The following is a 27975-nucleotide window of genomic DNA, read 5'->3' as shown; positions in this document are numbered from 1 at the left end:
AGTCGAGGAGGGTCAGAGATTCAGAGGAACGAAACGTACACATATACATATAAATAATGCATTGCAATTTTGCCAGCAGATAGCGCGCGTCAACTCCTTTCCACCGCTGCACGAGCGAGCGAGCGAATAAACTATATATCTGCCGCGAATGTGTATAAAATATATACCTATGTAGACACACTCACGTACTGCATACCATTGCTCTATCTGTCCGCCGTTGCTGTCTTTTTCTCGCTTTCGCGTCGCGTACATCATGCAGTAGTATAACGTAAAGCTGCTTCTCCACCGAAGTAAAGCTCTCTACCATTTTTCACCGAAGTTGAGTTTACTTTATCTAATTGACAACTTTCGAGGAGAGGTAAAGAAAAATTTAAAAAAGGAAACTTTTTCGTGCTTTTCACCTATCAACGAGGTAAGCAATTAAACAAAACTTTTGCATGCAATAATCGTTGCCGGAGACACACAGAGTGTATATAAGTAGCGGCAGTCGCACGCGCGTGCTTGCATTCGCGTGTGTTGGTGTCTCCGTGTATATACATCGGAAAATCCATAAGAACGCGCGCGGGCCGCGGCGCGCAGTATCATCGGTGGAATTCGCGTATATATAGCGCATGAGGCCGCGAGCCGCTGCAGAGAGTACACGAGCAGCTGCGCGCGCTTCGCGGTGGTGGTAAGTCGCGTTGCTCTATAGTAGTAGTAGTGGTGGTGGTGGTGGTGCCTGGTGGTGTGGTGGTGGTGGAGCGAGGCGCACGAATACTCACATGCCGCATGCGGCATAGCAGCAGCATACGATGAGAAGGGAGAGAATAGCAGCAGTGGCTCGACTCTCTCATACACTACTATACGCTGCTGTGTGCTTGTGCGCCTAAAGATTTTTGTATATGTGTGTTTCGATGCGAATACATACTGTCAGTGCGTAGCCGCACATCGTACACGACAGTTCGCGCGATCATCGGAGCCGGCGAAATTTTTTTGTTCATAATAAAACGAATGTAACAGCGTTACGACGACAATTATAAATTTTTGTTGTAATATAAAAGATTGTGCGGAATCGACGTCGATAGTCATCGCGAGATTATTTCGCTCTAAGAGTGCTGTCGCGCGATTGCTCCGTTCTTTATTTTCTCGCAATAGTACGTGACGTTATTTTGTTTATCTTTTTCTATTACCGCATCGAGTAATAAAAGAAAAGTGTGTGGAGTTTTTGAGATAGTGTTGTTCTACGACATCGCGATCGCTACGACTTTTCGTCCACCGAATTCCCGAGAGATAGAGAGCAAGCGAGAGAATTTTTCCATCGATCGGAAAAATTTCCACACAGAAGACAGGTACTTAAAAATGCTTTGTTATTTTTTTTCTCACATTTGGCATGTATAACGACAAGTTCTCGATCGACGATCATTATCCAATAACAATAACCGTGTGTCCCAATCCCCCGCGTCGCATCATCGCGTCAATTATTTATCCGCGCCACGAATAGTTTGTTGGCTTTTATAATAGAGCCAACGGAATAGTTGAGAGTTGAATTCCTCCGAACGTGGAATGCGATTTTACGTTACGTATATCTATATCTATACACTCAGTCACTCGCTGTTGGTGTGTATATACACGGTACAGTTTGTGTGAGTGAGCGAGTATATGTATACACAGCGGAGCAGAAACTCCTCCGCTTACTCTTGGTGTAGATAGAGTATATGCCTGGCTGCTGCTGCTCAGTGCCTCGGCCGGAGTTAGGCGTGCATGAGGCTGCTGCGAGCTGCGCGCCACCCCCTTTTTTCACGCGAAACTCCGTACGTGTATATATACTGTATATGCATGCACGTATACGTATGTATGTGTTGTATAGCGGCAGCAGCAGCAGCAGCTCACCGCATTCCGACGAGGAGTAGCGCAACCGTCGTTGGACGTCTTCGTCGTCGTCTGCCCCACGTCGTTGAGTATCGATTCCTATAATAATACTCTCGTGTATTCGTGTTTGCGTGCATGTGTGAGTATGCGAATTTATGCAAGCATATATGTTCTAAATATATGGACTATATCACGTTAACTATGATGCAATTAAAAAAATGTTAAAAGCAAGTATGTACTCTTGAAGAATGCATCACAAAATGAATGACAAAAAAATTTGGGCCCTCCAGATGTATTTTTCATGTATCCAGTTTCAATTCGCAATTTCTAAATCTTACTGTGCACTCGCACGCGGTCACACCCTAAAAAAAAAAGACCTAAGGGGGTGCAAGGCTAGACGTAGAAACTTCTATGGGGATGTTCCTAGACGTGCTCCGTAAAAGTACGGTGTATACTTCGTGCGCACCATTTTCGGAGTCGCGCTTCGCGCGGTGCAGCCCATATAGATACACACATTGTGTGCGTATATTACGTAGTAGCAGTATACGAATGTGCCTCAGGGGTGGAATTTTTGCGCGCACGATTGGGGGGGAAAGACCGTTTCGATTTGGGGTGGTGATATAATAAACCATACTGCTACTGACACTGCTGCTGTTACATTCGTATATAAGAGAACGAAGGGATTACAATACTTTATGCACGTGCGTATGCGTATCGATGAATAATACAATTCTTTTTTATCGTTCTCAAAATTCATACATATCTTCGCAGTGGATCTCGTGCCTCGTTGTCTTTTTTTGTTGTTGCTGGTCTTCATTAAACTCGGTTGCTGCATCGTACGCAACGATCGCGTTATCTCGATGTTAAAATGCGCCTCATCATATACGTATATTGTACACTGCACGGAATATATATAGTCTCTCAGTCAAGCTCGTCGTCGTCGCTGCTGCTCGCTCTTGAGAGCTTTATGTCATGTGCAGTGTGCACACTGCGAAGAGAGCTTGGCGCATTATCTGCTGCGCGATCGAGTCTTTCTCTCAAAAAAACTTGTGCGACGCCGCGCGCATGTGTGTGTAAAGAGAGAGAGAGAATATAGTTCGCCGCGAGATCGGTCCCGCGACGCAGTATAACGTAAATATAGAAGCTTGTGTGTGTGTGTGAGGAATTTTTGCGTTCCTTTATACATACGCGATACTGCATGTATATTATAAAATAAAATATCCAGAGCTGCTCGTCGCTCGAGTCTATTGTAGCGTCTTTATACGCATTCCTATCTCTCGACGTGTATTCGGCGCTCGCGTACAATAATTATTGAGATTTTCCATTCGCGATTTCGTGAATGTAAAATGTATCTCATATACCTCCTCCTCCATCTCCTCCTACTTCTTATGTATAGCTGCCGCGCCAGCCGAGTGTATAACGCAGCGTGTTTTTAATACGATTATTAAAGCCGAAGTATCATTATTGTGTCGTTATTGTGGCACGCGAAAAATGTGCCGCGCGCGCCAACGACGACGGCTGTGCTCTCGCGCTCCTTTTATATATTATTATATACGCCCAACACAACACAACACAACACACAAGCACAACGACTCACAGTCGAAGAATGTTATTTTTCGGCGGCGCGCACACGAGGCTTTCCTTTTCCTTTCTTTCTTCCGTCTCTCTCTCTCGCGCGCGCGCGCGCGCGCTTATACATGCTCGATGGCTCTCCTTTTAAAACTCCGTATACAGTACATACGTATTTGCAAACCCCCGCAATCTGCTACTGCATACCTACCGAGTCGTCAAGCCGATCTCCTTTCCCACACGCGCGCGAGCTTACGGTTGTCGTTCTTCATCTCTCGCTGCATATTTTTATACACACATACGCGTGTAAACACAAAAATGGGGATTAGGAAAAAATGCGGCGCGTGGGTGGATGTGTGCGTGTTTGTGTGTGTTTGCGAGCGCAGGCGGTCTTTATATGTATTAAGCACCTTTTTTCGACGTTCCGCCTGTGCCACTGACAGCAGCAGATGCTCGGCTCGCTCTTTCTCTTCTCTTTCGTTTCATTTTTTTTTTTTTTTTCATTCGACTGCCTTATTAGAATTTTACCAGAGAGATGGAATGCAGCAGCCACTTCGTCGACGATCTCGAGCATCGGACAAATTTCGTTCGTATACGCTCGCGATGTATCGAGACTTTTTCAAGGATAAGATACGTCAATTGCGCAATGCGCCGACGTCGTTTGCTGCGGCCGCAAGTGCGCCAATACAAACGATATCGAAATTTATATTCGACTCGACTACAATTTTCGTATGTATGTGTGCGCCCCGCATTCAGATGCCGAGAAATCCACGCCATATTTCGGAAATCGTCGCTCTCGTTGTTGTTGTCTTTTTTCTCCCTCGATTTCGCTGCGTAATGTAATTTGAGGAAATTCGATATCGAAAGAAATAGAAAGGCCGGTACATGAGCTTTTTTTTATATATTAATGCGTGTATCGGAATGCCGATGATAATAGCCCGTGTGCGCGAGCACGAGTCAAATATTTACTCGCTTATAATGAAGGAATTCTTTGGATTTTTCTACTATATATAATCTTTTTCTCGCTCTCTTCTCTTTTACCTCGAAGAATTCAGATAAACACGAGTTGAAAAATATAAAAAGAAAGAAAAAGAAGTAGTAACATGAAGAAAGATTTTTGCATATAGACAATACACGTGGTTTTACAATAGATACATCGTTGTTTATTATTTAAAAAAAAACACATTACAAACTTTTCTTTTAATAACCCGCACGGATTCCGGGAAGCCTCGCGTGTGTCTGTGTTATTGTTTTGCAGAAATGCGCAGATTCGATTTTGGATTTTATATTTTATATATGCGTTAAAAAACTGACAGCTGTTGTTGCTGCTGCTGCTGGGGCGCGTTTATTTAGTTTCTCTGCGCGCGCAATGATCGCTTCTATTGCGTCGGTCTAGAGATTTTTTTTTCTTTCTCTTTCTCTCAATCCATTAAAAGAATGTTATACACGAACAACACGGGCGTAAATCAATCTCCCATAAAAACAGATAGAAATACATAATTTTAAGTTTTGTTTCAAAAAGCTCCCGACCCGTCGAAAGTGTACGCGTATTATTACACAATTCGTAACATAATTTTGTTCTTGCTCGTAATTTACTCTCGGCGCACGCGGCCATAAGTACTTACGCGCGCGTTATATTACACGCTGTGCACACACTCGGATACATGCGGAGGAACGTAATCGTTTAAATGTCTCATCGACGTAGTTGTATCATTTTGTTTGCTTACATATTTGCGAGAAACGGAATGCCGCACACCGTCGCGTTAGTTATATACATATATACGTAGTACACTATCCTATATACATATCTGTACGCAGCGCAGCACAGCACAGCGTGCGAAGCGTTTAAACAACCGCCGACCTCGTGTTATTGACCCATATTATATCGAAAGAAAAAGTAGACGAAGAAGAAATAAATATTAAACGTTGAGTCCTAAAAAAATATTCCAAAATGATTTACTGCTGCTCTAATCGGTGCGTCCTAAAATTTTCGTATGAAACCCATTGCGTCTGGTGCGATACGTTAACCGAACGGGGATCATCATCGTCTCATTATCAGTCAGTCTGTGACTGACTCTCGCGGTCGATTAAGTATTACAAGCTGTCTCGACATTTTTCTGCTCTCTGTGTTCTCCGCGAGATTATTATTCATTCAATATTCTCGCGAACACGGGTAAACATTGTTCGTAAATTATCCGATCGTTCGATCGTTATTATTTTTTCTTTTTAATAAATATATATGCGCATTACGCGTTAAAGCTCATTTACGTTTCAGCTAATTTATGTGATTCACGTGAAAAAATTCCAGCTGCTCGCGCGAAAAATACCATATTTTTTTTTCGATATTCAGCAGATATATGTGTCTCGCGTTTGACGTAAGGCTCGAATTTTTTTAATGCGTACACATACGCACACGTGCACATAGACAGACAGACCGGCCAAGAGGCGTACGATAAAAGCTCTCTGCGCGAATCACGAGCGAAAATCAACAAGTCGTAAAAATGTCCATCGTCCGACTCGATTTCGTTCCAAATCCACATCTCTCTCTCTGTTTACGTGTAAATCCGTGCGCCTGTGTGTTTACCCCTTTTCGAAATGCCCGATCGATTATTCCACTTTTTGTGTATAATATAAATCAGGGAAAAATTTCATCGTGACTCGTTTTTTTTTCTTCTCCCGCTCCTCTCGTTTTGCATATTGTTAACGCACATTCATCTATATGAGCAGTTCTTTAAATGAAACGCATTTTTGGAGTTAGAATCGCGGCAAATTTTTTTTTCAACCTACGCGGATACGAACCCCCGGGAAATGTTTTTGGGAGTCCTAGGAACATGTAACCACGTAGGAACCATTGAAATTTCAATAGTGCTTACTTTTATAGCTACTTTTGTGATTTAGGGCCGAAAAATCATGTTTTCTCGTAAATACGGCTAATTACTCAATTTCTAAGTCGCTGAAAAAGTATCAAAACTCATCTAAAAAAATAACTGACTGCTGTGTTCAATAGGAAATTTTCTCAGCTTTCCAATGGTGGTGTCAGATTTTCCGATAAGTCGCACATTCACCGAGAAAATCGCCATCAAACATGCCAAGCTAAATATTTCGAAAAACTCGTTACGGAAAAAGTGATCGTTGAGGTTTACTTTTGATTTTTCCTTGTGAAAATGAAATATATTGGAAAATCTGACTGCACCAAGAGAAAGCTGAGGAAATTTTCTATCGAAAACATATCTTCATTTATTTTTTCAGTGGAATTACGAGCTAGTTTTGATATTAGCGAGCCGAAAACCTCGCAACCGCGCTGAATCAGCTCGGAAACAGAAAACAGCGAAAAAAGTAAAAGAAATTCCCATGTATAACATTGTAATTCGACTCAAAAAATAAATGAAGATATTCTTTCGATAGGAAATTTCCTCAGCTTTCTCATGGTGCAGTCAGATTTTCCGAAAAATCTCATTTCCAACAGAAAAAATCAAAAATAGGCATCAAAGATCACTTTTTCCGTACCTAGTTTTTCGAGATATTTAGCTTGGCATGTTTGATGGCGATTTTCTCGGTGAATGTGCGACTTATCGGAAAATCTGACACCACCATGGGAAAGCTGAGAAAATTTCCTATTGAACACAGCAGTCAGTTATTTTTTTTAGATGAGTTTTGATACTTTTTCAGCGACTTAGAAATTGAGTAATTTGCCGTATTTACGAGAAAACATGATTTTTCGGCCCTAAATCACAAAAGTAGCTATAAAAGTAAGCACTATTGAAATTTCAATGGTTCCTACGTGGTTACATGTTCCTAGGACCCCCAAAAACATTTCCCGGGGGTCCGTATCCGCGTAGGTTGAAAAAAAAATTTGCCGCGATTCTACCTCCAAAAATGCGTTTTATTTAAAGAATTGCTCATATATCTACCCCGGCGCTCGTGCGTAAATATTATATTTGAATTCGTGTTTGAAAGGTGATTAAAGGGTTTTCACAGTCATGACCAAATTAATAACAGTTTGAAAAGCTTTATTCTTCATGAGAAAGGTTGTCTAAAATAACGTAGTGTTATAACCCGTTTGATTACAAAATTCTTCATTGCGTTCAAATGTTTTCAATAAATTCCATAATTCTAAGGTTGGCTTTGATTATGTACTTTCATAGTGTGCCTTTTGAGTATATTCTTTTATTCAAATGATTTGTGACACAAGTTGAATTCAAAGGGTTTGTTCCGTTTATGAACTGCTTTTATGTTCGATTTGAGTAAATTCAGGTATCCAAATGATTTGTGACAATATCATGTACCAAACTGATGTGAAATTCGAGTGTACTTTTTTGTCCAATAACTTGTGGCAAATATCATATTCAAAGGGTTTGTTATGATTATGTACTACATTTATGTGATATTTAAGAGTCTCTGATATCCAAATGATTTGTGGCGAATATCACACTCGAAAATTTGCTCCGACTATGTACCACACTTACTAATGTGTCGCTTGAGGTTACTTTTTCGTCCAAATGATTTTTGACAAAAAGTACACTCGAAAAGTTTGCTCCGAGTATGTACCACACTTACGTGCTGCTTGAGGTCACTTTTTCGTCCAAATGATTTTTGACAAATATCACATTCGAAGGGTTTGCTCCGAACATGTACTTCATTTTTGTGACGATTGAGGGCAGTTTTTCGTCCAAATGATTTTTGACAAATATCACACTCAAAGGGTTTACTTTGATCATGTACCACACTTATGTGTCGCTTGAGGTCACCTTTTTGTCCATATGACTTGTGACATTGACCACATTCAAAGGGTTTGCTCCGACCATGAACTGTATTCATGTGACTTTTAAGATTACCCTTGTATCCAAATGATTTGTAACAAATTTCACACTCGTGTGATTTGTTACCATTATGTACTGAATCAATGTGAATATCGACGTAAGTCTTGGATGAAAATGATTTTTGACAAATATCACACTCGAAAAGTTTGCTGTGATTATGTACTAAATGTATGTGTCTATTGAAGTTACTCTTTTCTCCAAACGATTTGTGACAAATCTCACACTCAAAAGGTTTGCTCCGATTATGTACTGTACTTATGTGACGTTTGAGCGTTACCTTGCGACCATATGATTGGTGGCAAATGTCACATTCAAAGGGCTTGATACCATTATGTACTGAATTTATGTGAACATTGAGATGACCTTTTTGTCTAAATGGTCTTTGACAAATTTCACACTGGAAGGGTCTCTTATTATGTCCTTGCTTCATGTGCTGTTTAAGATTACTCGGGTATACAAATGATTTGTGACGAATTTCACATTCAGATGGTCCAACGCCTTTGTATGTCGCTTTTATTTGTCTTGTCAAACTCGCTTTTTCTCGCGTGTTAAACCGACGGTTATTATCGTAATTGAATCCTTTTTTAATTAAAATAATTAGCCTTTCTTGGTTCAAGTCATTTGTTGGAATTTCTATTTTTGCAGTAGGTTGGCAGATGGTCGTCAATGAGGGCTTACGTTCAAGTTTTACATTTTGGCACTCGAAATCGATCAGAATATTCTTCTCCTGTAACGGCGTAGAGTCATTAAAATTTTGTTATAGTTTTTTGCTGATAGAAATCCGAACATAATTCGAAAAATAGAGCTCACCGACGATTCATTCAACGACGATTCATCAGATTTTTCGGTTTTCACTGAGACCCGCGGATCGACACACTCGTTGACTACATCTTCACAATTGTCATGCGGCTCCTCTTTAACACTATAGAAAAGCGATTGTTTAAAAATATATCGAGGGCATGCATAAAATATTGTATACCTAATTGAATATTTTCTGCTTTCCATCGCTCGTCTTGTTACAATAATTTACCGGGAAATTATTCAAAGTTAGGTGCCTCGAGTAGCCAACACCGTACCTGATTTTCACCAATAGACTTGTACGGATATTATTTGTAAACACGTGCTTACGGCGGAAATTGATGAATAGCGACTGAGCTTATAGAGTTTTGAACAACGATGAGTAGGCACTGACATGTCATTAATATTATACCGAGATCGTAAGGAAAATATCATTCATTCAGGCGCACAATTATCTTACACGTACGTACGATATGTGCGGAGAAACAATCACACAATAAGTATCTTCCGGTTAAATAGCCACGAAAATCCGAGAGCATTTAAAAAACATCGATTATTAACTCATGTGCCGTTTTCGCGATAATTTCCATACGCATCAGAAATTGTCGTATCCGTTTCAGACACTATGTTCATGACAAATAATGAACCAATTGTAATTCCGGCAAAGTATTATCTTTCCTAGGGACATAGATAAATTTTTTATACGCAGAGATCTCGTGGCTGACATGAAAACGACTATTTTAAACATAACAACAAAACGGTACTTGAGTCAATTATCGATTTTGAAAAGAAATTTTTCGGTAAATCGAAAATTCTGAGAGTGAACGTATTCGCCGAGATGTCTTGGCTGACTTATGATCAACAAAAAATCGAAAAAAAAAAACGTGTTTTGATGGTAAAAAATGTTGGGAGGCTCTGTTTATTTATCCAATACACCAAATAGGCTAAAAATTTTGCATGGGTTCATGATTTTCGATACTCTATCGAATGATACCTATCTGGTAGCTCTCCGAATACCAGAAGTACCCTGACTCGAACTAGCTTTTTTCATTTCTTTCGTGCAGATGTATAGAATAGGTGCTCTGCCCCTAGCCAAAATTCTCAGCTTAATATTATCTTAATTTCAACGGAATGATCATATTTTAATCATTACTTAACCACCTATATTTTTTTGACTAACATAATTTTATAAAAATAAAGTAATAAAAAATTTATTGTAAACATTTTTTTTGACTAAATTTTTTTTTTAATTACTTTTTATAATTTTTTTTTATACTTTGCCGCCTAGGGGCTACCGCACCTCTTGATAAAACAAATTTACCCACACCGCCGGCACACGTGACGCGTTACTCACGCAAATCGTTGAGCTATTATCCATCGTTCGTTGTGTTATTTTTTTTTTCTTCACTTTTTAATGGAAAGAATTCCTCGCGGCTCTCGTGGCGCGCGCGCGCGGCGTTCCTGTATGCTTTCTCACGCGCGCGAGCGAGCGAACGATCGCAATGTGTGTAGTATATATATTTATGAACGCTTTTCCACTTTCATCATCGAAAAATGTGGCGGCAACGACGACGGCAGCGGCGGCAACGTTTCGAATATTTGCACGTGCATATTTTTTTCCTTCTCTCTCGCTCGCTGCGCTCTCATACATGTTAATATCGTGCGTATCGAGTCTGTGTGAGTGTATATACTGCCATGCGTGATGATAAGCGCAGAGAGCACGTGCACACGCGTGCGTATGTGCAGCGGTGGCGGCGGCCTGTGCCAATGTTTTCGCGTAGCTCTTTTCTTTTCTCCTCACTTTTTTTTTCTTCTGTTTTCCAAGCGTTGCTCTAGCGATGACTTTCTCTGCGCGGTGGCATTTTTTACTTTCACTATGTATACATACGTGTGTGTTGTATATATGGCGGTACGCGCGATATATATCACAATCATCGTGTGGCTTTGTGCTGCATAGACAGACACACACAGCATATAGGTAGACTTATTAAAGGCGCGTATATAGATTTATTCTGTAAAATAGCTTGTTTCGCCGCCCGTGACGACGACGGGATATTCGAGAGAGTTTGTATTTATGTACTACGGTGACAAACTCGATTGCAGTTATCTCTAAAATCAATAAACAGCTGTATAATAACAGCTGCAAGATGCCAAACTTGTTTACAATCATTTATGAAGTACAAAAAAATTAAAATACAAGTAAATTAATAAAATCAATCTTTTTATTTATTTTGATTCAAATTCACATTTTTAAAGAAAGAGAAAAATTATAAAGTATTACTACTCCTATACTAACATATTTGTCTTGTATCTATAATAGTTAATAAATAAAAGAATCATATTATGAGCTTAGGCCTTTAAACGCCAAGCAAATGTTAAATAAATCTTTGCTCAATAGCTGCTCGATGATCATATCACAGCAGAGACCAAGTTTCGACCATTCGACCAAGAGTGTACGATTCTTGTCCAAAGCTTTTACGTGTTACCAACCGTGTCCTGAGCGTTGATCTGCAGCGACTTAAGTTTTTCGTCAGATTGTCATTATTGATTCATTACCGAATGTATCTATGTATCACCTACCGAAAGAATATGACATTTGGTTAAACGTGGGATGATCGCGATCCGGTCACGCGCGACGAAGACGCTCTTGTATCTTATATACGCTCAATGACGAAATAGATCGGACTCTTTTACTCTCTCAAGATTGCCGTCTCACAAAATACTTACATGCCTATTTACTATATATCATTATTGTACACGCGAAAAGCTATGTAGCCTGTAACGTTATGTATACGCAAAACAACTTCGCGGTCGCCTTATTATTCGCCCTAGACAAGCGATTTCAATGGGCATCGAGGACCATCACAGCTCGCGGTCTAGATCGCCGATCGTTTACGTTATTATTCTGGATATAAGCCTATATACCATGCTCCAATATCAACAGCAGCTGCTGCTGCTCTGCAAAGTCAGCGCTATTACATGTATACGAGCGCTCATCAATGTGCAGCGAGCGTCCGGATGATTTCGTCGAAATTCATAACGAGATATGAAGAAAAAGTACGTTCGATGCGGCCCGTATTATACACGACACACACACACACACACACACACACAATGTGTATCGAGGTATACGAGTGACTATGGAATTTCGTGTATATACCTTGTACGTATGCACGCGAGACGATGTGCCACCTGGCTTTACGCGATACCTGTATATAATGTACTAATTTCTTCCACCTGTTGGCGCGTGCGTATATATTTTATATACTTGTATAAAGGCCCGTACGCATCGAGCTCGCTCCTTTCTTCCGACGATCATCGAGAGCATGAAAAAAAAAATTTTTTTTACGTATACACAACTCGTAATAAATAACGTCTCGATACACATAACGACGGCTTGGGTATACGCTCGCAGTTACAAAGCCGCGCGTAGTTTGCGTCGGTAAATATTTCATACATCCATATCCATATATTCCATATAAAATAGCCGTAAGGAGCTCTTGGGTCTCGCGATCTTGCATCGAGAGCGCGCTCAGCTCGCTGCTCCTCGCGAATGTATACACGGCATACCTATATAGTAAGGCCTGCAGCGTGCGGCTGCATCGTTGCTGCTGCAGCTTGAGTGAGAGAGAGAGATGCGGAGCGAGGAGAAGGGAACTCTCGCGTTGGCTCGCGCGCGCGCGGGTGAGGGGTCCGCATTCCACAGACAATGTCACGTTTTTTAATCCCCATTTTATACACACATATATAATAATAATAATGGTGTATAGTCGTGTATACCTTTCTGTATAATATACTCGCAGCAGCCTCCGTGTGTATGTGTGTTGTTTGTATAGAGATAATCACGCGCGCTACACACACTTATATACGCTCGCGCCAAAGTGAGACGAGCAATAAATTTTTACATCAAATATTTTCCTCTCTATCTCTCTCTCTCTCTCTCTGTCTCTCGGTGTACACGAAATATATCGTCAAATATGCGGCGCGTAAGTGCGCAGCGCGCGTGAATTTAAACGCTCTCTCTCGGCGTTGTATATATACTTTTGAGGTCATCATCATCTCTCTCCTTCTCTCACTGGCGCGCGTGTGCCAAGTGCATCGTAACGAAGCCGCGCGTCGAATTAAAAAAAAATCCTTACCTTACCCCGTATACGCACCGCGCATACACTTGCATGCGCAAGGAGAATGATGTATGATTCTCGCGAAACGACGACGACGACGATCTTGAACTATTGTAATTGTGTGCCGCTCAATGCGATCATATGCTGACATCATCGCGCGAGATCTTCCAAGTTCAGTCCGATATTTTAATCACTGCCAGTATACCGCGGCAGCAGCGTGTCATTGCTGTGTACGTACATGTCATTCAGGAAAAAAACATCTTTTTTTTTGCCTTTTCGCGCGAAACAATTAAGTATTCTATATATACTCGTGTTCTCTCTGTTTTTTTTTGCTTCTCTGGATCTAGTGGCCAACTTCGCGACTCGCTCGCGATATTTTATATGCATCGGAAGATCGTAAAATATTTTTCATAAAACAATGAGTCGTTTGGATAATGAGCTCTTAAATATTATAAAGCCCGCGAAGTGAAACTGCGCTAGCGCCGATTTTTATTATACACATGCTTCGAGCTATATGCATAGAATACATAAAGCTTCTTCCTCCGCGCTGTATCCAATATTTAATGCGTTTATATATAAAGGATATTCTCAAAGCTCCCTCGGCCTAGGCTCAATTAGAAAATAAATGTCCTTTTGTCTCTCACCCCTCCCCCGCATTTTATTATTATGCGTATTATAAGTCGAACGAACATTGTTGTCGTCGCCGTGCAGCACAGCGCCTATTATCATGATAATTTTGTCACGTTCCAATAATTATAATAAACGAACGGCCGACTATATATGAGGAGCGCGCACGCGACGCCAAGCGTATATATAATACACGGCGTGATACTCGATATAATTTATTCATATCTTTCTCTCTTTTCTTATCTTTTGCAGAAGCAGCAGCAGACAAGAGACACGTAGTACGAAATTCGAGGGATCCCTAAAATAAGGAGTTTTTCCTCTTCTCGGTTTCGGAAGTTCGCAGCTCGGTATCTCTATATACACTACACTCCAGCAGGACTTCCGGAGTGTATATAAAGCCAACGAATACGACGACGACGCACAAGAAGAAGAAGACGTCTGTTGTTGCCGCTGCCGAGTTCTATATATAATAATACTCTCTGCAAGCAGCAGGAAGTACATTTACACACGCTCGCGCAGATAATACGTATAAAAAAAAAGGAAGGAAAGAAAGGAAAGCTGCTCCTTGAATACGTACGCGAGTGTGCCAGATATATATACAGCAGTGTATTTGTGCTCGCGCGTGTTTTTTTTGTTGTGTGCGCGGAGTACGAGCGAGTCGTTACGATACATTCGTACGAGGCTTTTTTCGAGAGGATGTCCGCGGTTGAGAGCGCCCTCGACGTCCTCTCCAGGGCTGCCACCATGGTCCAAGGTAAGTTTATTTGATATTCAACCATCGTAACTATATACTACTCGCGCGGATAGCATAGAATTACGCGAAATCGGTTTTAATTACTCGATAAGACGATACGATCGTTACGTTTTTGCGTCGCAAAAATTATAAAATCTGAAAAATTAATTACACTCCGTGGACTCTCGGCGCGAAAAATTTGCACAAATATCGCGCACGTGCGCTCTCGACAATTATCTGTACGCAATACATCGGCAAAACGCACACAGCACACCAGATCACCACCGCACCGCACGCAGACGCAGCGTGCGTCGCTGCTTGCCGGAGCAAAGGCAATTAAGGTCAATAAATAATATATATCGTCGATGTGCTGATACGCGAACGTTATATTATATACACGAGATATTTATTTTGCACTATTAATATACGCCCAGAGCTACCGCACACAAACACCATGTGTGCGTACGCCGATCATGATCACGATGACGATCATCGTCGTCGTCGTCGTCGTTGTCGGATCGCCGCCGCTGTACACGTGCGCACGCGTTCATATACGCGGCACTGTGTGTAGTATTTTTTTTTTTACTTGCCTCTCGTTTCATTTTTTTTTTTTTTTGCGCATCGGTTTGTTATCTTTTCATTGACTCAAAGCCGCGCGCGGACGAGTTTACATAAACACACGCCAACCGAGAGAGAGAAAGAAGCAGCGAGCTTCTCGTATATACAATGTGTATTATTTTAATAGTCTGAAAAAGAGGTTTCAATTTATCGAACTCTCGTATAAACGCATACAGCAACGTTTGTGTTGTTGAACAAGCAAAACAATTTAAAAGCTGAAGAGAGAGGAAGAGAGAATCGGGGCCGTTTGAGGAAAAATGCAATCGAGTTTCTTTTTTTTGTCTCGCTTCTTGATTACTAATCGCGGCTATTTTTAAACGTGTGCGCGCCGGCGCTCGAAAGCTCGGTGTACATATACGCCGCTTTTGTGCGCGAACGAAAATCCATCCATCAGGCTTTGAAGAAAAAAAACAAAGCATTTATCCGCCAAATTAAATACACCTAGACTAGACACGGTTATTTACATTGAATTGTATTATGTACATTGTACGATAGAGTAGTTGAATGCAAAGAGAAAAAAAATTGTAATAAGCACACGCATCCGCGCGAGAGGAAGAAAAAAGACAAAAAAGGGAGCACACAGAAACTTTCTTCAACGACGTCGAGGACGACGACGATGGTTTGCTTGCTCGACAAAGCGCGAAAAATCATCGTTCCAAGACTCTCTCGCAGGCGGGTCGATAGTAGGCTCGCTGGCTGAATTCGCATATATGAGTTTGTATAGACACACACGGACACATGCACAACTTGCACGCATGAGAAGATGCAGTCGCTATATGTGTGTGTGTATGTAGCGCAAATTTCATATAATTAAGAGTACACACTGCCGAGCGTGTGCATACGATCTTTGGACGCTAAAATTGTTGTTTTTTTTCTCTCTCTCTATCTTTCTCCTTCGCGCACGCTAGTCTTTTTTTTCGCGGTCATCGCGTTGTTGTGCGCATTTTTTCGCGCGGCAGTCATCGTCGTCGTCATCGTCGTCGCGGTCTTGGCTTTTAAATATCCTCATCGACAAAAATCCGGTCTACTACCATAATATATAGCGCACGGTGCAGCGGAGCATATAAGCTCAAGTTCGACGCTGCGCCATTGAATCGCGCGCGCCCACATTCCAACGGATCGACGTTCTCGCATGCACACGCGACGCTCGTACACACACACACAGACACAAGCGAGACTCGACGCATACATTTACACGATTTTACGCCCGATTAGATACCTTCGTATCTTACCTTTATAGCACGCGTTTATGTGGCTCGGAGAGACGACGCGCACGAATGTCTCGTTTTGCGCGCCCGCGAAAATCGTAAATATAGATGACTTTAGATGAATGTGTCTTTTGCGCGCGAGAGTTCGAGAGAGAGAGTGTGTCTATTTCTATATCACATGTCTACGTGTGTGTATATAGATATGCTTTATATATCTGCGGACACACGCACATGTGCCGTGCGATATATAAATGTGCATCTTTCTCTCTCTCTTGCACGCAAAATTCCAAAGGCCGCAACCGCACACGCGCAAAAGTCTAGCCAAGCTCTCTTCGTGATGTTGTATATGCACGCGCCCAAGAGAAAGAGAGAGAGAAAACATTCCGATACAGATTATATTTATAAAATATGCGCTACCGCTCGCGACGACGATGACGATGACGACGATGCTCTTGTGCGCACGCGACATCAACGTGCGTGTATAGACGTTATATGGAGATAGAGAGTCGCTGCACAACGAGATATATGTTTTTTTCACCAGAAGCTTTATGGGGAGTTTCGACACTCGCTTCCAGGTATATGGAATATCGTATAGGTATAAGAGGCTGCCGGGCCGGATGAGATTCGTGTGTGGTGGCGGTGATGCAGTGGAGGTGGAGGTTATTACTCCTTCACCCACCCGTTCATCATTTTGGGAATACCGCGTTTTTGCCGCTGCTGCTGCATCGAGCCGTTATTTCGTTTTGTGTTGTTTTTTTTCTTATACTCTCTGACGTACGAGCGCGACTGGACCGCGACCAACGATGATTGAGAAAAATTTGCGCGCGCACAATAAGCGAGTCGGAATTTCGGTCTGATTGAATAACGCGCACAATAATAACGAGAGCATGCGGAAAATTTGAGATATTTCCTCGTACGACGGCAGAAGGCGTGCGTCGGATGATTTATCTCGCCTCTAGGAGATTAATAACTCGTCCAAACACAAAAATCGTGCTACCCAGTATAACACGTCTATTATCGAAACGAAAAAAAACAGAAAAAAATAGTCTATCTCTGCGCTCTTTTTTTTTTGACCAAGTCATGCTTGCGAAGCTCGGTCGCACACAGACACGGTACGCATAATGCAACGTGCTATATAAACGTCGAACGCGTCGCGCTTGTTTAGCACGTTATAAGGTACAACACACGTATTATTAACATAAAGTTCTCTGCTACTGCATCGCGCGGGCTGGCCTGGCCTGGCTCGTTCGCTTTTGCCGCTGCTGCTGCTCGTGCTCGCGTCAGCAGACAAGGTCAAGGCAGTTTCGCCAGCTTAGTAGGTATAGAGGTATATAGCAGTGCGTTTATAATGAGATCGCCGCGCGGCTCGCGAATCGCATCGGCGCGAATAATAATCATACGCATCGCACGTATTATTCCGAAATTATTTTGATCGTGCACTCGAAATGATGCGCGCGTCCGATCTCGTTGCGCAATCCATATTATGGTATAATACAACGACTGTCTAAACTCATCGCGAAAGAATGTCTTTACGCGCGATCCATTGTAAAATAAGCGCGTACATATACACAACACCACATCGAGAGACTTATATAGAGCCGCGAGATCGGAATTCCGATCGGCCGTTCGCGCGCGTTTTGGATCTCGAAGCGAGAGAGCTTCTAGCGAAGCTGCGATCTCTTGTACTACACACGCTCGCGGGCCGAGTCATTCTAAACGGCAGCAATTATGTACGTCAACGAAACAATGCTCCGCGCGTGAGAGCTGTTGGAGCGCAGAAACAATAATTGAAAAGTAATTATTACGATTGAAAAAAAAAAGAAAGAAACACATGACATTCCGATCGGGGTGGTGTGGGCAAGGTCGTTGTTGGAACACTGCAAAATTATCTCTTCTACTATGACGCTTTTTACCCGACTCGTGTCTCGAAAGACAAAAAGAAGAAAATATCTATTTGTCATTTTACTTCTTGCTCGCGCGCTCGTTCTTATTTCTTCTTCTTCGCGCGCTCCGAATCGTATAAGCTCTCATCGTCGCTGCAGCGGCAGCTCCGAATTGACGCACAGGCCGGCCAGCAGCAGCAGCCAGGCAATGGCACAAGGTATCGAGGTATGTCGAGGGTCAAACCTGTTCTGAATACCAGGCGCGCTTTTGTCGTACATATAGTCGCCCCGCGATCTCTTTTGCCTTCGCCAGCAGTTCGAGAGAGAGAGATGCCGGGGCTGTATAGCCGCAGAGCAGGCAGGCGTACTTTTGCAGCTATCTATATCCATCTCTCGTGCTGCGGGCCGGCATCTCCCGCGCGCGTGTTTATATACTTATATACGCACTCACGCACGACGCGCATTCTTCGAATGTTTTTTACTCCTCCCGCTGCTGCTGTTGCTGCTCACTTTTCTCTCTTTCTTTCTTTCGCCACTCTTTTTTTGGGTGACATTCTCTCGTTTTTCTTTTTTTTTTTAAATTTGTTTGTGTCGCACTTGGCAATTGGAGCGCGTGCGTGCGTAATCGATTCGTGCGATTTGATCGGTATAGCGAAACGACTCGAGTTTTATTGGATTATTTTTAAATTGCGCGCGTGAGTTCGACGTTGAATAAAATCGGAGCTTGAGTTGCGTCGGTAAATGAGTCCTGCAGTTACCATATAGAGAAAGAGGTTTTACCGACCTCGTACCGACAGTCGTTTCCCTCCCGAGGATCGTAACCTGTTTCATCGACGCTCAACAATTTATCCACGTGATTCAAACTTTTCGTATACATTCAAGTTTGGCTTATAAACGCTTGTCACAATTATGGATATTAATTTTATCTAACGATCGGATCTAACGATGCATTCGTATATCTCTCTCGCTCTCTCTCTCGATTGGGAACGAGAGAAAAAAGGGGGTGGGTGATAAAAATCGTCAATATGTAGATCAACTATTTATATAAACGCGGAGCAGCGTCGCCGATACGCCGAACACGTGTGCAAACGACTCCAAGTATTATTTTTAATCTATAATATAATAAAACGTCAACAAATGTCAACGCGCGCGCGCGTTCCGCGAAGGTGACAATTGCGCTCAATTTTCCTTGTATAAATAATTCGCGCGTATTGTTTTCTTAATTTTATTATTTTTTATTATTGGCCCGAGAACAATACTATATTATTATTCCTATTAGCGTGCGTGAATCGATTCGCGCGCGGAAGTCCTCGTGCGACTCTAGGAAAAAGTGGAGCCGAGTCGCGCAACTACATTGGCCCAATCGATTTTTCGCTGAAAACAAATTATATAGGCTTTCAGTGGAATTTCAGAAGTTTGGTAATATTGTTTCCGGTGCTTTAAAGAGCGGCGCGTATAAAGCTCAAACACAGAGAGAGAGAGACAGAGAACAACGGGTAATTCGATTTATGTACACTGCGCCGCGCCGACCTTTGATCGAATTATTTTTTTTACTCGCTTCACAGTTCCATTAATGCGCGCGCGCGCGATCGTTCGGCGGCATATCATCGTCGATGGAATGCGCGAAACCGAGTGACATTATCGTTCCGCCCGACGGCAACGACTATACGACGACGACGAAGATCGAGCGAAATTCCTGCGGGGAAATACCTCGGTACATTACCTGCGAATGTGGCATTCCATCGCGCACGCGATACACGCATACTTTTTAACACACACACCCGAGACGCTCTCGAACGCGCGAGCGAGCAATAATCATCATCGTATATATATTTATATCCGCGAGACTCTCGAGGTGAGATAAATAACAAGAAATAAATGAGGGAAGGAAAAAAAAGGAGAAGAAATTCACACGAGAGTAAAAACTCGAGTGTCTGTGTGTGTGTGTATGCGATGTATCCGTATTATGCCGCGGCTGGAAATGTATACGCACACACTACTTCTTCCGAGTGAGAGGATTTATAATGCGCGCACACACACACCGATGCGCGAAAAGATGGAAAGGATGGCGCTAGCGCCTCTCGTCTCAAAGACCGGAAAGAGAAGGAAAGGTATACGCGTACATATAGCGAGAGATCCATTCGTATAATAATGCGAAACGAGCGGAGATGAATCGTCTGTGTATAATTCTGAATGGTCATCCGAATAATTCTCGTCTCTCGGCTACGAAACCAATTATATGAGTTTACGGACATCAATACTGACCACAGAAAAAATGGGCTGAAATTATTCCCGTCATTAATAGCCGCGAGCGATGTGTTTATTTTATTTTAATTTTAATTGTTCGTCTCCGACCAAATTACCGAGTTTCTTCTTTTAATCGGCTAAGAGATATATACTACAACACTTTCGTTCGGCATCGCACCGCGCGCGAGAGTTAAAAATAGACGTTCGATAAATTCGATGGCACGCGAAATATTCGACAAAATATTTTATATGTACCGTGTGAGCGATGCACATTTACATTTTTTCGCGAAAAGTAAAAATCGTTGTATATCGAATGCGCGTGCATAACCGGTTTTTTTCGGACCGAAGTCGATGAAAAAAATAAATAAAATAAAACAAACAGGATAGATCGCGACAGACAAACATGTATGAAACACGCGTATGTAAAACAAAAATCGGTAATCGATCGATGATCGTTTTCTTTTTCTTGTATCAAAAATATAAGCAAAACAACACTTATATAAACGCGCGTCTAAATCGGTTAATGGCGTCCGCGTCCGCCGATGCCGCCGAAGTACGATAAGTTTCGAAAGATGAAGGCACGGTTATTGTGTTGCAGAGCTTACACGATATAGAGGCCTTATATCCCCGAATAATAAATCGTATCGACGTATTATATACATATTTATTTTAACGAAATCGGCCGCCGATCGAAGCGCAAACAAAAAACTCGACGATTACTCGGAAAGCCGCGCGACGATAATGTATAAAAAAAATACGTGTCAATTGTCAAGCGGGGAGTTCTTTAATTTGCCAATTACAAATAGTAGCTCTGTGTGCCGTCAGCAGAAAGAAAAGAAGAATAGATGTTTGCTCGCGCGCTCGCGTGCATTATAATAGGATACGTAGTATCGTGCTCGCGGAGTTGAAAAATCGGAGAAGACCCGAAGCACACATATACATATAAAACAAACTCAGGTGTGCGTGTATGTATGAGTGCGCTAATGTAGAGGGGAGATATAGCTTTGAACCAGCAACAGCAGCAGCAGCAACACATCGTCTCTTCTCTGAATGAATGAACCAACGCACAAACACACACACTCACAGGCATCATCATCATCATCATCGATGCTCGGTTACCCACACACATACACACGTACATAATGTATAATATACAAAAAGCCAACGCGCGTGCGAGAGCTGCCGCCACACAGCCGCGCGCGCGGATCGGAGAGTATAGAGAAGAGACAGGCCCTCTCTTTCACTCCCGCAGACTCGCTCGTGCTCGCGCCTCACTCCGAATCGAAACTTGGCGTTCGGCGAGCGATATATACCTATATATATAAAACGTATATAGACGCGCGCGCGTTATATAGAGCCCATAATATACACACGCGCGCTCGGCCGTGCAGCAGCGACTTCGTCGCAGTGTACCTCTCACTCTCTCTCCTCCAACACGCGTGCAAGTTTTGCGGTGCATTACATTACACTCGTACACGTACATGCAGATGCAGGAGTGAAACAAAATATTATTATCGTCGTCGAGAGTTCGAGAGAGAGACCATAAGTGCAAGTGTGTGTATGAAAAAAAAATCGTGTGCAGTTTAGTGTAAAAAAAACTTACCGATCGTTCGCCAAGCTCAACCATATCCAACACAACCCCTCGCACAACAACGATTTTGTCGCGAGCGATTTCTATATGTGTTTGTGCGGGCGCGAAATGGAGATAGGCAGGCGTGCTCAGATCTGGCAGCCCTGGCTGAACTTCGTCAACCATGGCAAGGCGCTCATAGGTAACGATCGATAATCTATATTCGAGAATATCTTATTATTAATGATAATATAACGTCATCCGTCTCTTTCTCTCTCCGTGTTTGTATATGTGTTTGCTGTTTACCAAAAAGAAGTGACAGGCTCGATTATAAAATTCGCGCATTAAACGACCAATGATGAAACGAACATCAAGTCTCGTAACACGGGCACGCGAGATATAAAGCACATAAACGCACACATATACTCGCACGCATCGGCATGGCGTATAACCAGTGGCAGTGTATATAAGCGTATTATAATAAGAGATCGGCGTGGCCCGAGACAACGCGCTGACTTTCGGATATGTGCTGTATATATGTATGGCTATGCTGTTGTTGTTGCTGCTGCTGCTGCCGTTGATGCTCTTACTATACACTCTGTCGCGTGGGTGTAACGCGATGAGGCCTCTTCTGATTAAAATCAAGATGAGTCAGAGACGAGAGCAAGAGAGGCCTGACTTTTTTATTGATATTTATCATTTTTGTAATTTTTTTATTTTATTTTTTGCGCAATCCATACATTATAATCTCGTGAGCGTGCGCGACGTGCTTTCTGAATAATTGTGTAAAATTTGCAAGCGATTAATTCTGCCTCGTGTCGCGATGATTCCGAATGAGAGGAAAAAAAACATAAAATAAATAAATAAATAAAAATTCGACGAATCGATCGCTAGACGATGACGAGGACCACACATGCTTTTTATATATTATCATTATTATTATTGTATATCGTTTCACGAATATTCGCGCGAGCGGCTTGCTCGAGTTTACTCAACGAAAGCGTCGATTTGTTTGCAAAACTTTACGTATACCGCGTCAAGTTCAAAAGCTTTTCTTTCCATTAGGAGGAGGAAGAAGCTTTTCAAACGACGATCGACGTTCGTTGCTTCTAGCACGTAAGCCTGCTTCTATATACTTCGATTGTTGTTGATTTTTTTTGTATTTTTTTTTTTCGTTGCTACACTTCATCACTTAAAATAATTCGGCTGTCGCTGGGGCTTATCATTATCCGATACTTCGATCGGTGCACGCGTCGATTGACATCTCGAGTGGGTCAATAAAGTGCCTATCCGCGCGATAATGTATCAAACCACATTTTCGGTTTACTGATTATATCCCCCCGCATCAATACCGATCTCTGCCAGCGAAATAAAATTAAAAAACGAGAGAAGATATTCAAGATCGAGATAAATCTCATCCCCGCGAGTTTATATTGTCTTTCGCTCGTTATAGATTACGTAAAAATTTAATCGTTATTTTCTTCATTTTATTATACAAATGCACACACACACATAGTTAATGCGGCTGGACGTCTCGAGGAATCGCTCCGCTCGAATCGCATATTTATGATATAAACACGTCCGATAACTTCTCCCGCGATTAATTGCAATACATATGAGTAATCCACCCGGAAAAAAGCTATATCTCTACCGCTTCGCCGCTCTCTAAGCGCGTTCAAACGCGACCATCTCTGCGCTCAGCAGCAGCAGCAGCATCACTCGGAGGGCGCGTCATCGTCGTCGTCGCCCTACCGTTAATAATCTTTCTCTCCTTTTTTTCCAAAAAATAAAATCGAGCATCCTCTCATTATAACCCCGCGAAGAGAAAGAGAGTTTATTATCCATTAATTCGCCGATATATGGTGTACGTATATACCTATATACACGCTATACACACTCACATCTTCAAAGGACTCGTGTGCGAGGCGCTCACACACAGAAACACACGCTTACTTTACACAAAGTTCGGTCCATCCATTCATCCTCTCTTTTTCTCTCTCTCTCTCTGGCTCTGCGGGCGCAGGGGAGGAGTTCCGCTCACCGAAAAACCAGTTTGCCTCTCACGGCTATTACGCACTTCCTGCCGCCCCGCGCGCAGTAGTGCGCTGTGCGGCGCGCGCGAATCCTGGGAACTGGACTGGTTTTCCATTACGTATACAGATACATAGATACACACATACACAATATATATATATAGCTTACCTATATATACAACGTCCAGCAGCAGGAGCAGAGCAGCCCTTTTTCTATGCGTTTATTCCCTTTACTTTTTTGCCGTGATTTTTTTGGTTTTTTTGAAGTTGCTCCTCTTTCTCTCTCTCAGCTCGACTCCGAGGCAAGGGTTTGAGATTAGCTTCGATATCGTCGTCTTTTTTATTATATTTTGTATATTATATTATGTGTACAAGCCACATCATGAGAAAGCTTTGTATAAATACCGTGGCCGAGCGGGGCAGTTTTATAATTAAAATATGATGCGAACGCGGGGCTCGCGCGCGCGCGCGATGATTAATTAGACCTGTATGACTATGTGTGTGTGTGCGTTCGCTCGCGCGAGTGAGTGTGTATATTACAACGACAAAAAAATAAAGTAATGCAACTCACTTTTTGCGTTTACTTTGTACAGTATTATCTGGCCGCGGCGAGCAGTGGAATGTAAGACGTGTTTCACATTTGCATTCTGCGCGCTATGGTCTATTTTCTTTTTTCTAAACTCTTTCGTATATATTTTATACACGTTATATAGCGCGAGCGTATACAAAGCGTCATCTCTCTAAATATTTTATGATGTGATATACATAATATCTTATCGAGTTTATATATAGGTAGTATATAAAGTAGCGGCGCGAGACGATGAAAGAATTTCTGGAATTCGTCGATTTGTTTTTCAAAATATATACGCAATATATAGTCTCGGGTGCGTAAGAGATTTATCACCTTTTTCTTCTTGAGCCGCGTAATACTATGAGTGTGTGTGTGTGTGTGTCTAACAACACCATCGCGCACCCAACGTGTCAATGGGGAGGAAATCGGATGAGTAGTAGTATATAGCTCGAACGTCGGCAAAAATCAAAAGAATCTTAGGAAGTCAAAAAATGTTTGATCTCTTTCTCGTGCTCGAATGAGTAAATGTGCGCGTAACACACGAGAGCACACATTACGAGAACCCATGGGAAGCTCGAGGTGTATTTGCATGCGTGTGCGATATTAGTATGGATATATAGCGTATAATGTGCTTATTATAGGAGCGCGCGCATATAATATTCGCACGTGTGCGATGTAGTGTAAGTGCAAAACTGGAAATTCGAGATTTCGAATCTTGATTTATTGCTGCATCGGAAAAGAAACAAAAAATTATACATTTTAACTTCTTCTTAAATAAACATTTACACGAATACGCATACGGGTAGAGCCGAGAGTCAAGGTGCTCGAATCGTATGATAGAGCGTCTTCTTCCTTTTTTTTCTTAATTTTATTTATCATTTCTCGCACGCGTATCTTTTGGCCGTTTTTAAACGATTCGCCTGTTCACACGCGCGGATGATTCTAGTAAATCTCTCTCTTTTTTATTCTTTTTTATTACGAACCAAACTGACGAAAAATTTTGTTTAATTTTTTCAGAGGAGCGGCCAAAGACGACGAATCTGCATCGCCGACCGAGTAGCACATGGCGCAAGGAGCGCCGACGCGACCCGATCCAGAGCGAGGCCCTGGACATGTCGGCGGCCCGGGTGGTGCACTGCAGCAGGCCGAGCGTGATCGTGCCGACGACGGCGCCGGCCGCGCCCCAACAGTCGCCCATCAAACAGTCGGCGGATTCGGCGGCCACCGAAGCCCTCGCAGGTAATGATTTTACTTTACAAATTGTATATCTTTAAATTAAACTATGCATCGAGTAACATTTTTTAAACGAATATTTTTGAATCCACAGGTGAAACGACGGAAGACACAGCGGTGACACCGACGGCGAGCGTGACGGCCTCGGCGGCGACGCGCGGCCAGCATCACACGGGCCTGAGGCAGTCCGGCGTGGCCAGCGACCCGGCCATCGACGAGCACTTCAAGCGCTCGCTCGGACTCAAAGATTACGCCGCGGTCTTCAACGCGAGCAACACCGGTGGCGACAAAGATACGGGCTTGAGCGGTGGGTATTTACAAAAAATAATATGACTCAGATTGATAAAAATGACACACACGCGCGTGTGAAAAAAAAAGTAACAACAACAACAAGAATACTAATGAGTCTATTTTCTTTTCCGCAGTGGACGATCATTTCGCGAAGGCCCTCGGCGAGACGTGGACGAAGCTTCAAGCGACCAGTCGAAGCAAGGACTCGACGTAACTTCTCTCTCATCGTGCGCAGAGTCATATTTTCTTCTTGAACCTATTTTTTTGCAATTCGTAATAAGATTTGTACACGACATACTCGCTGACGACAACGACTTAAAGCGTCGCTGCTGTTGTTTATTTATTTATTTTTTTTTGTAAATCTGGTTGAATCATTGAATTATGCGACAACCAGCGCAGAATCTCGTCAAAATTCGCTCGACGCTATAATTGAAACTTTGTACATAGGATGAGGCGATGCTATTCGATTAATATGCGTCACCGAATCAAGTAGGCTATACGACATAATAAGTAATTATACGTGTAGTAATAATTACGTATACTTAATTCATAAATTGTACACATAGAGGCAATAATATCTTGATTGATTTTTTTTCGGATACCTAAGAATATTGAAGTAATTTACCCACGACTCATTCGCACGTGACGATGATGATCGATAAAAGAAAGAAAAAAAATGTATAGGTAATATTGCCTGTTCTTTTTTTTTTTTACTCACGACGATATTGAAACGTGTACATGATATTTTTTGATATATGATATAAGATTTTATCATAATATTAATCGTGTATAATGATTTATATACACATCGTTTGTTAATATATTCCTCGCAAGCTCGCAATACAATGCATACACACTGTATACTACGATATAAGATGGTAAAAATGCTTTGGGAGATTCTTAAAAAAATATATAGACGTACGTAACAAATATATGTATAGGAAAGCTATATAAACAAATCGCATGGTTGCTTAAGGTACAAAACTTTAACGATGAAATTGTACATTACGAGTAATTTAAAATTAATAACCGAACTCAATCGAACGAGTTTCTTTTTGTATTATTTGGCCAAGTTTTTCGAATCATTCGAATAGGTGCCCGAGTTAATAAACTCTTAACATTTGATAATAAGATAATTTAATATACGAAATAAATATTACATACTTATAAATATAACGCTAATTAATGTGTACGTTATACGATTACAATTATGATGTGTATATTGTCCTTTAATGATAATTCTATTATTGGATAATGAAAAAAAGACAACCAAGTCTTAATAAAAACGAACGTTCCTGTATTATAGACGAATGCATTATTTTTCTCTATTATTCCTTTTCTTAACATAATGTACTGGTTCAAATTGTTATTTTTTGTCAAATTCAATACTAGCTGATTAGTACAAACGTAAATCTTTTTTATCGACCGAGTCAGAATCAAGAATCTTAAACAAATTTTCATTTCTTTGATTTTGTTTCAACAACATTTACCATAGGATCTTTATGCTACGCTTATTTTATGAACAATCGCACTTTTCATCTCTTGACAGCAGCTATTGCGTTGGCCCATAAGAAGAGTAGTACTGATTTCAAATGGTGCTAGGAGCTTGTATGCAATAATACCCCAGCACACATCGAAGCCAGTACCTCTGCTATCTTAACGTCTTCTTTCTTCTCTTTTTCTTCTTGCTTTTATCTGTCACCTGAAATAATTAATTCTTTTTTTTTAACTTTTAATCCGCCTGATATGCCTTGGAGCACCTCCAGTTACGGTGCTTGTATATGTGTATGGTGCTGTATTTTCTT

The 27975-nt window shown here is 41.8% G+C and overlaps 2 protein-coding genes across 3 annotated transcripts; one reads left to right on the top strand and one right to left on the bottom strand.

Moving 5' to 3' along the window:
• Nucleotides 1–230: 230 nt before the first annotated feature.
• Nucleotides 231–27475, top strand: LOC106651352 (transcription cofactor vestigial-like protein 4). 2 transcript variants are annotated; one of them, XM_014369813.2, is made up of 5 exons: nucleotides 231–412; nucleotides 14036–14537; nucleotides 25664–25885; nucleotides 25974–26186; nucleotides 26305–27475. In XM_014369813.2, the coding sequence occupies exons 2-5, from the start codon at nucleotides 14480–14482 to the stop codon at nucleotides 26382–26384; spliced, it is 573 nt and encodes a 190-aa protein (XP_014225299.1). In that variant the 5' UTR covers nucleotides 231–412; nucleotides 14036–14479; the 3' UTR covers nucleotides 26385–27475. The 2 variants fall into 2 exon arrangements, with proteins under 2 accessions (XP_014225299.1, XP_014225289.1); XM_014369803.2 differs by lacking the exon at nucleotides 231–412 and adding an exon at nucleotides 669–1328.
• Nucleotides 7424–9372, bottom strand: LOC111693674 (zinc finger protein OZF-like). Its single transcript, XM_023459048.1, has 3 exons — nucleotides 9217–9372; nucleotides 9048–9159; nucleotides 7424–8964 (listed from the first exon to the last, which is right to left on the bottom strand). Exons 1-3 carry the CDS (start codon nucleotides 9240–9242, stop codon nucleotides 7867–7869), a joined length of 1236 nt encoding a protein of 411 aa, XP_023314816.1. The 5' UTR covers nucleotides 9243–9372; the 3' UTR covers nucleotides 7424–7866.
• Nucleotides 27476–27975: the final 500 nt, after the last annotated feature.

The sequence above is a fragment of the Trichogramma pretiosum genome, unplaced genomic scaffold (genome assembly GCF_000599845.2).
Source record: "Trichogramma pretiosum strain Unisexual culture from Peru unplaced genomic scaffold, Tpre_2.0 scaffold53, whole genome shotgun sequence".
NCBI classification, from domain to species: domain Eukaryota; kingdom Metazoa; phylum Arthropoda; class Insecta; order Hymenoptera; family Trichogrammatidae; genus Trichogramma; species Trichogramma pretiosum.
Note: the sequence above shows the minus strand (reverse complement) of the source record. Positions and strands in the feature narration are given on the sequence as shown.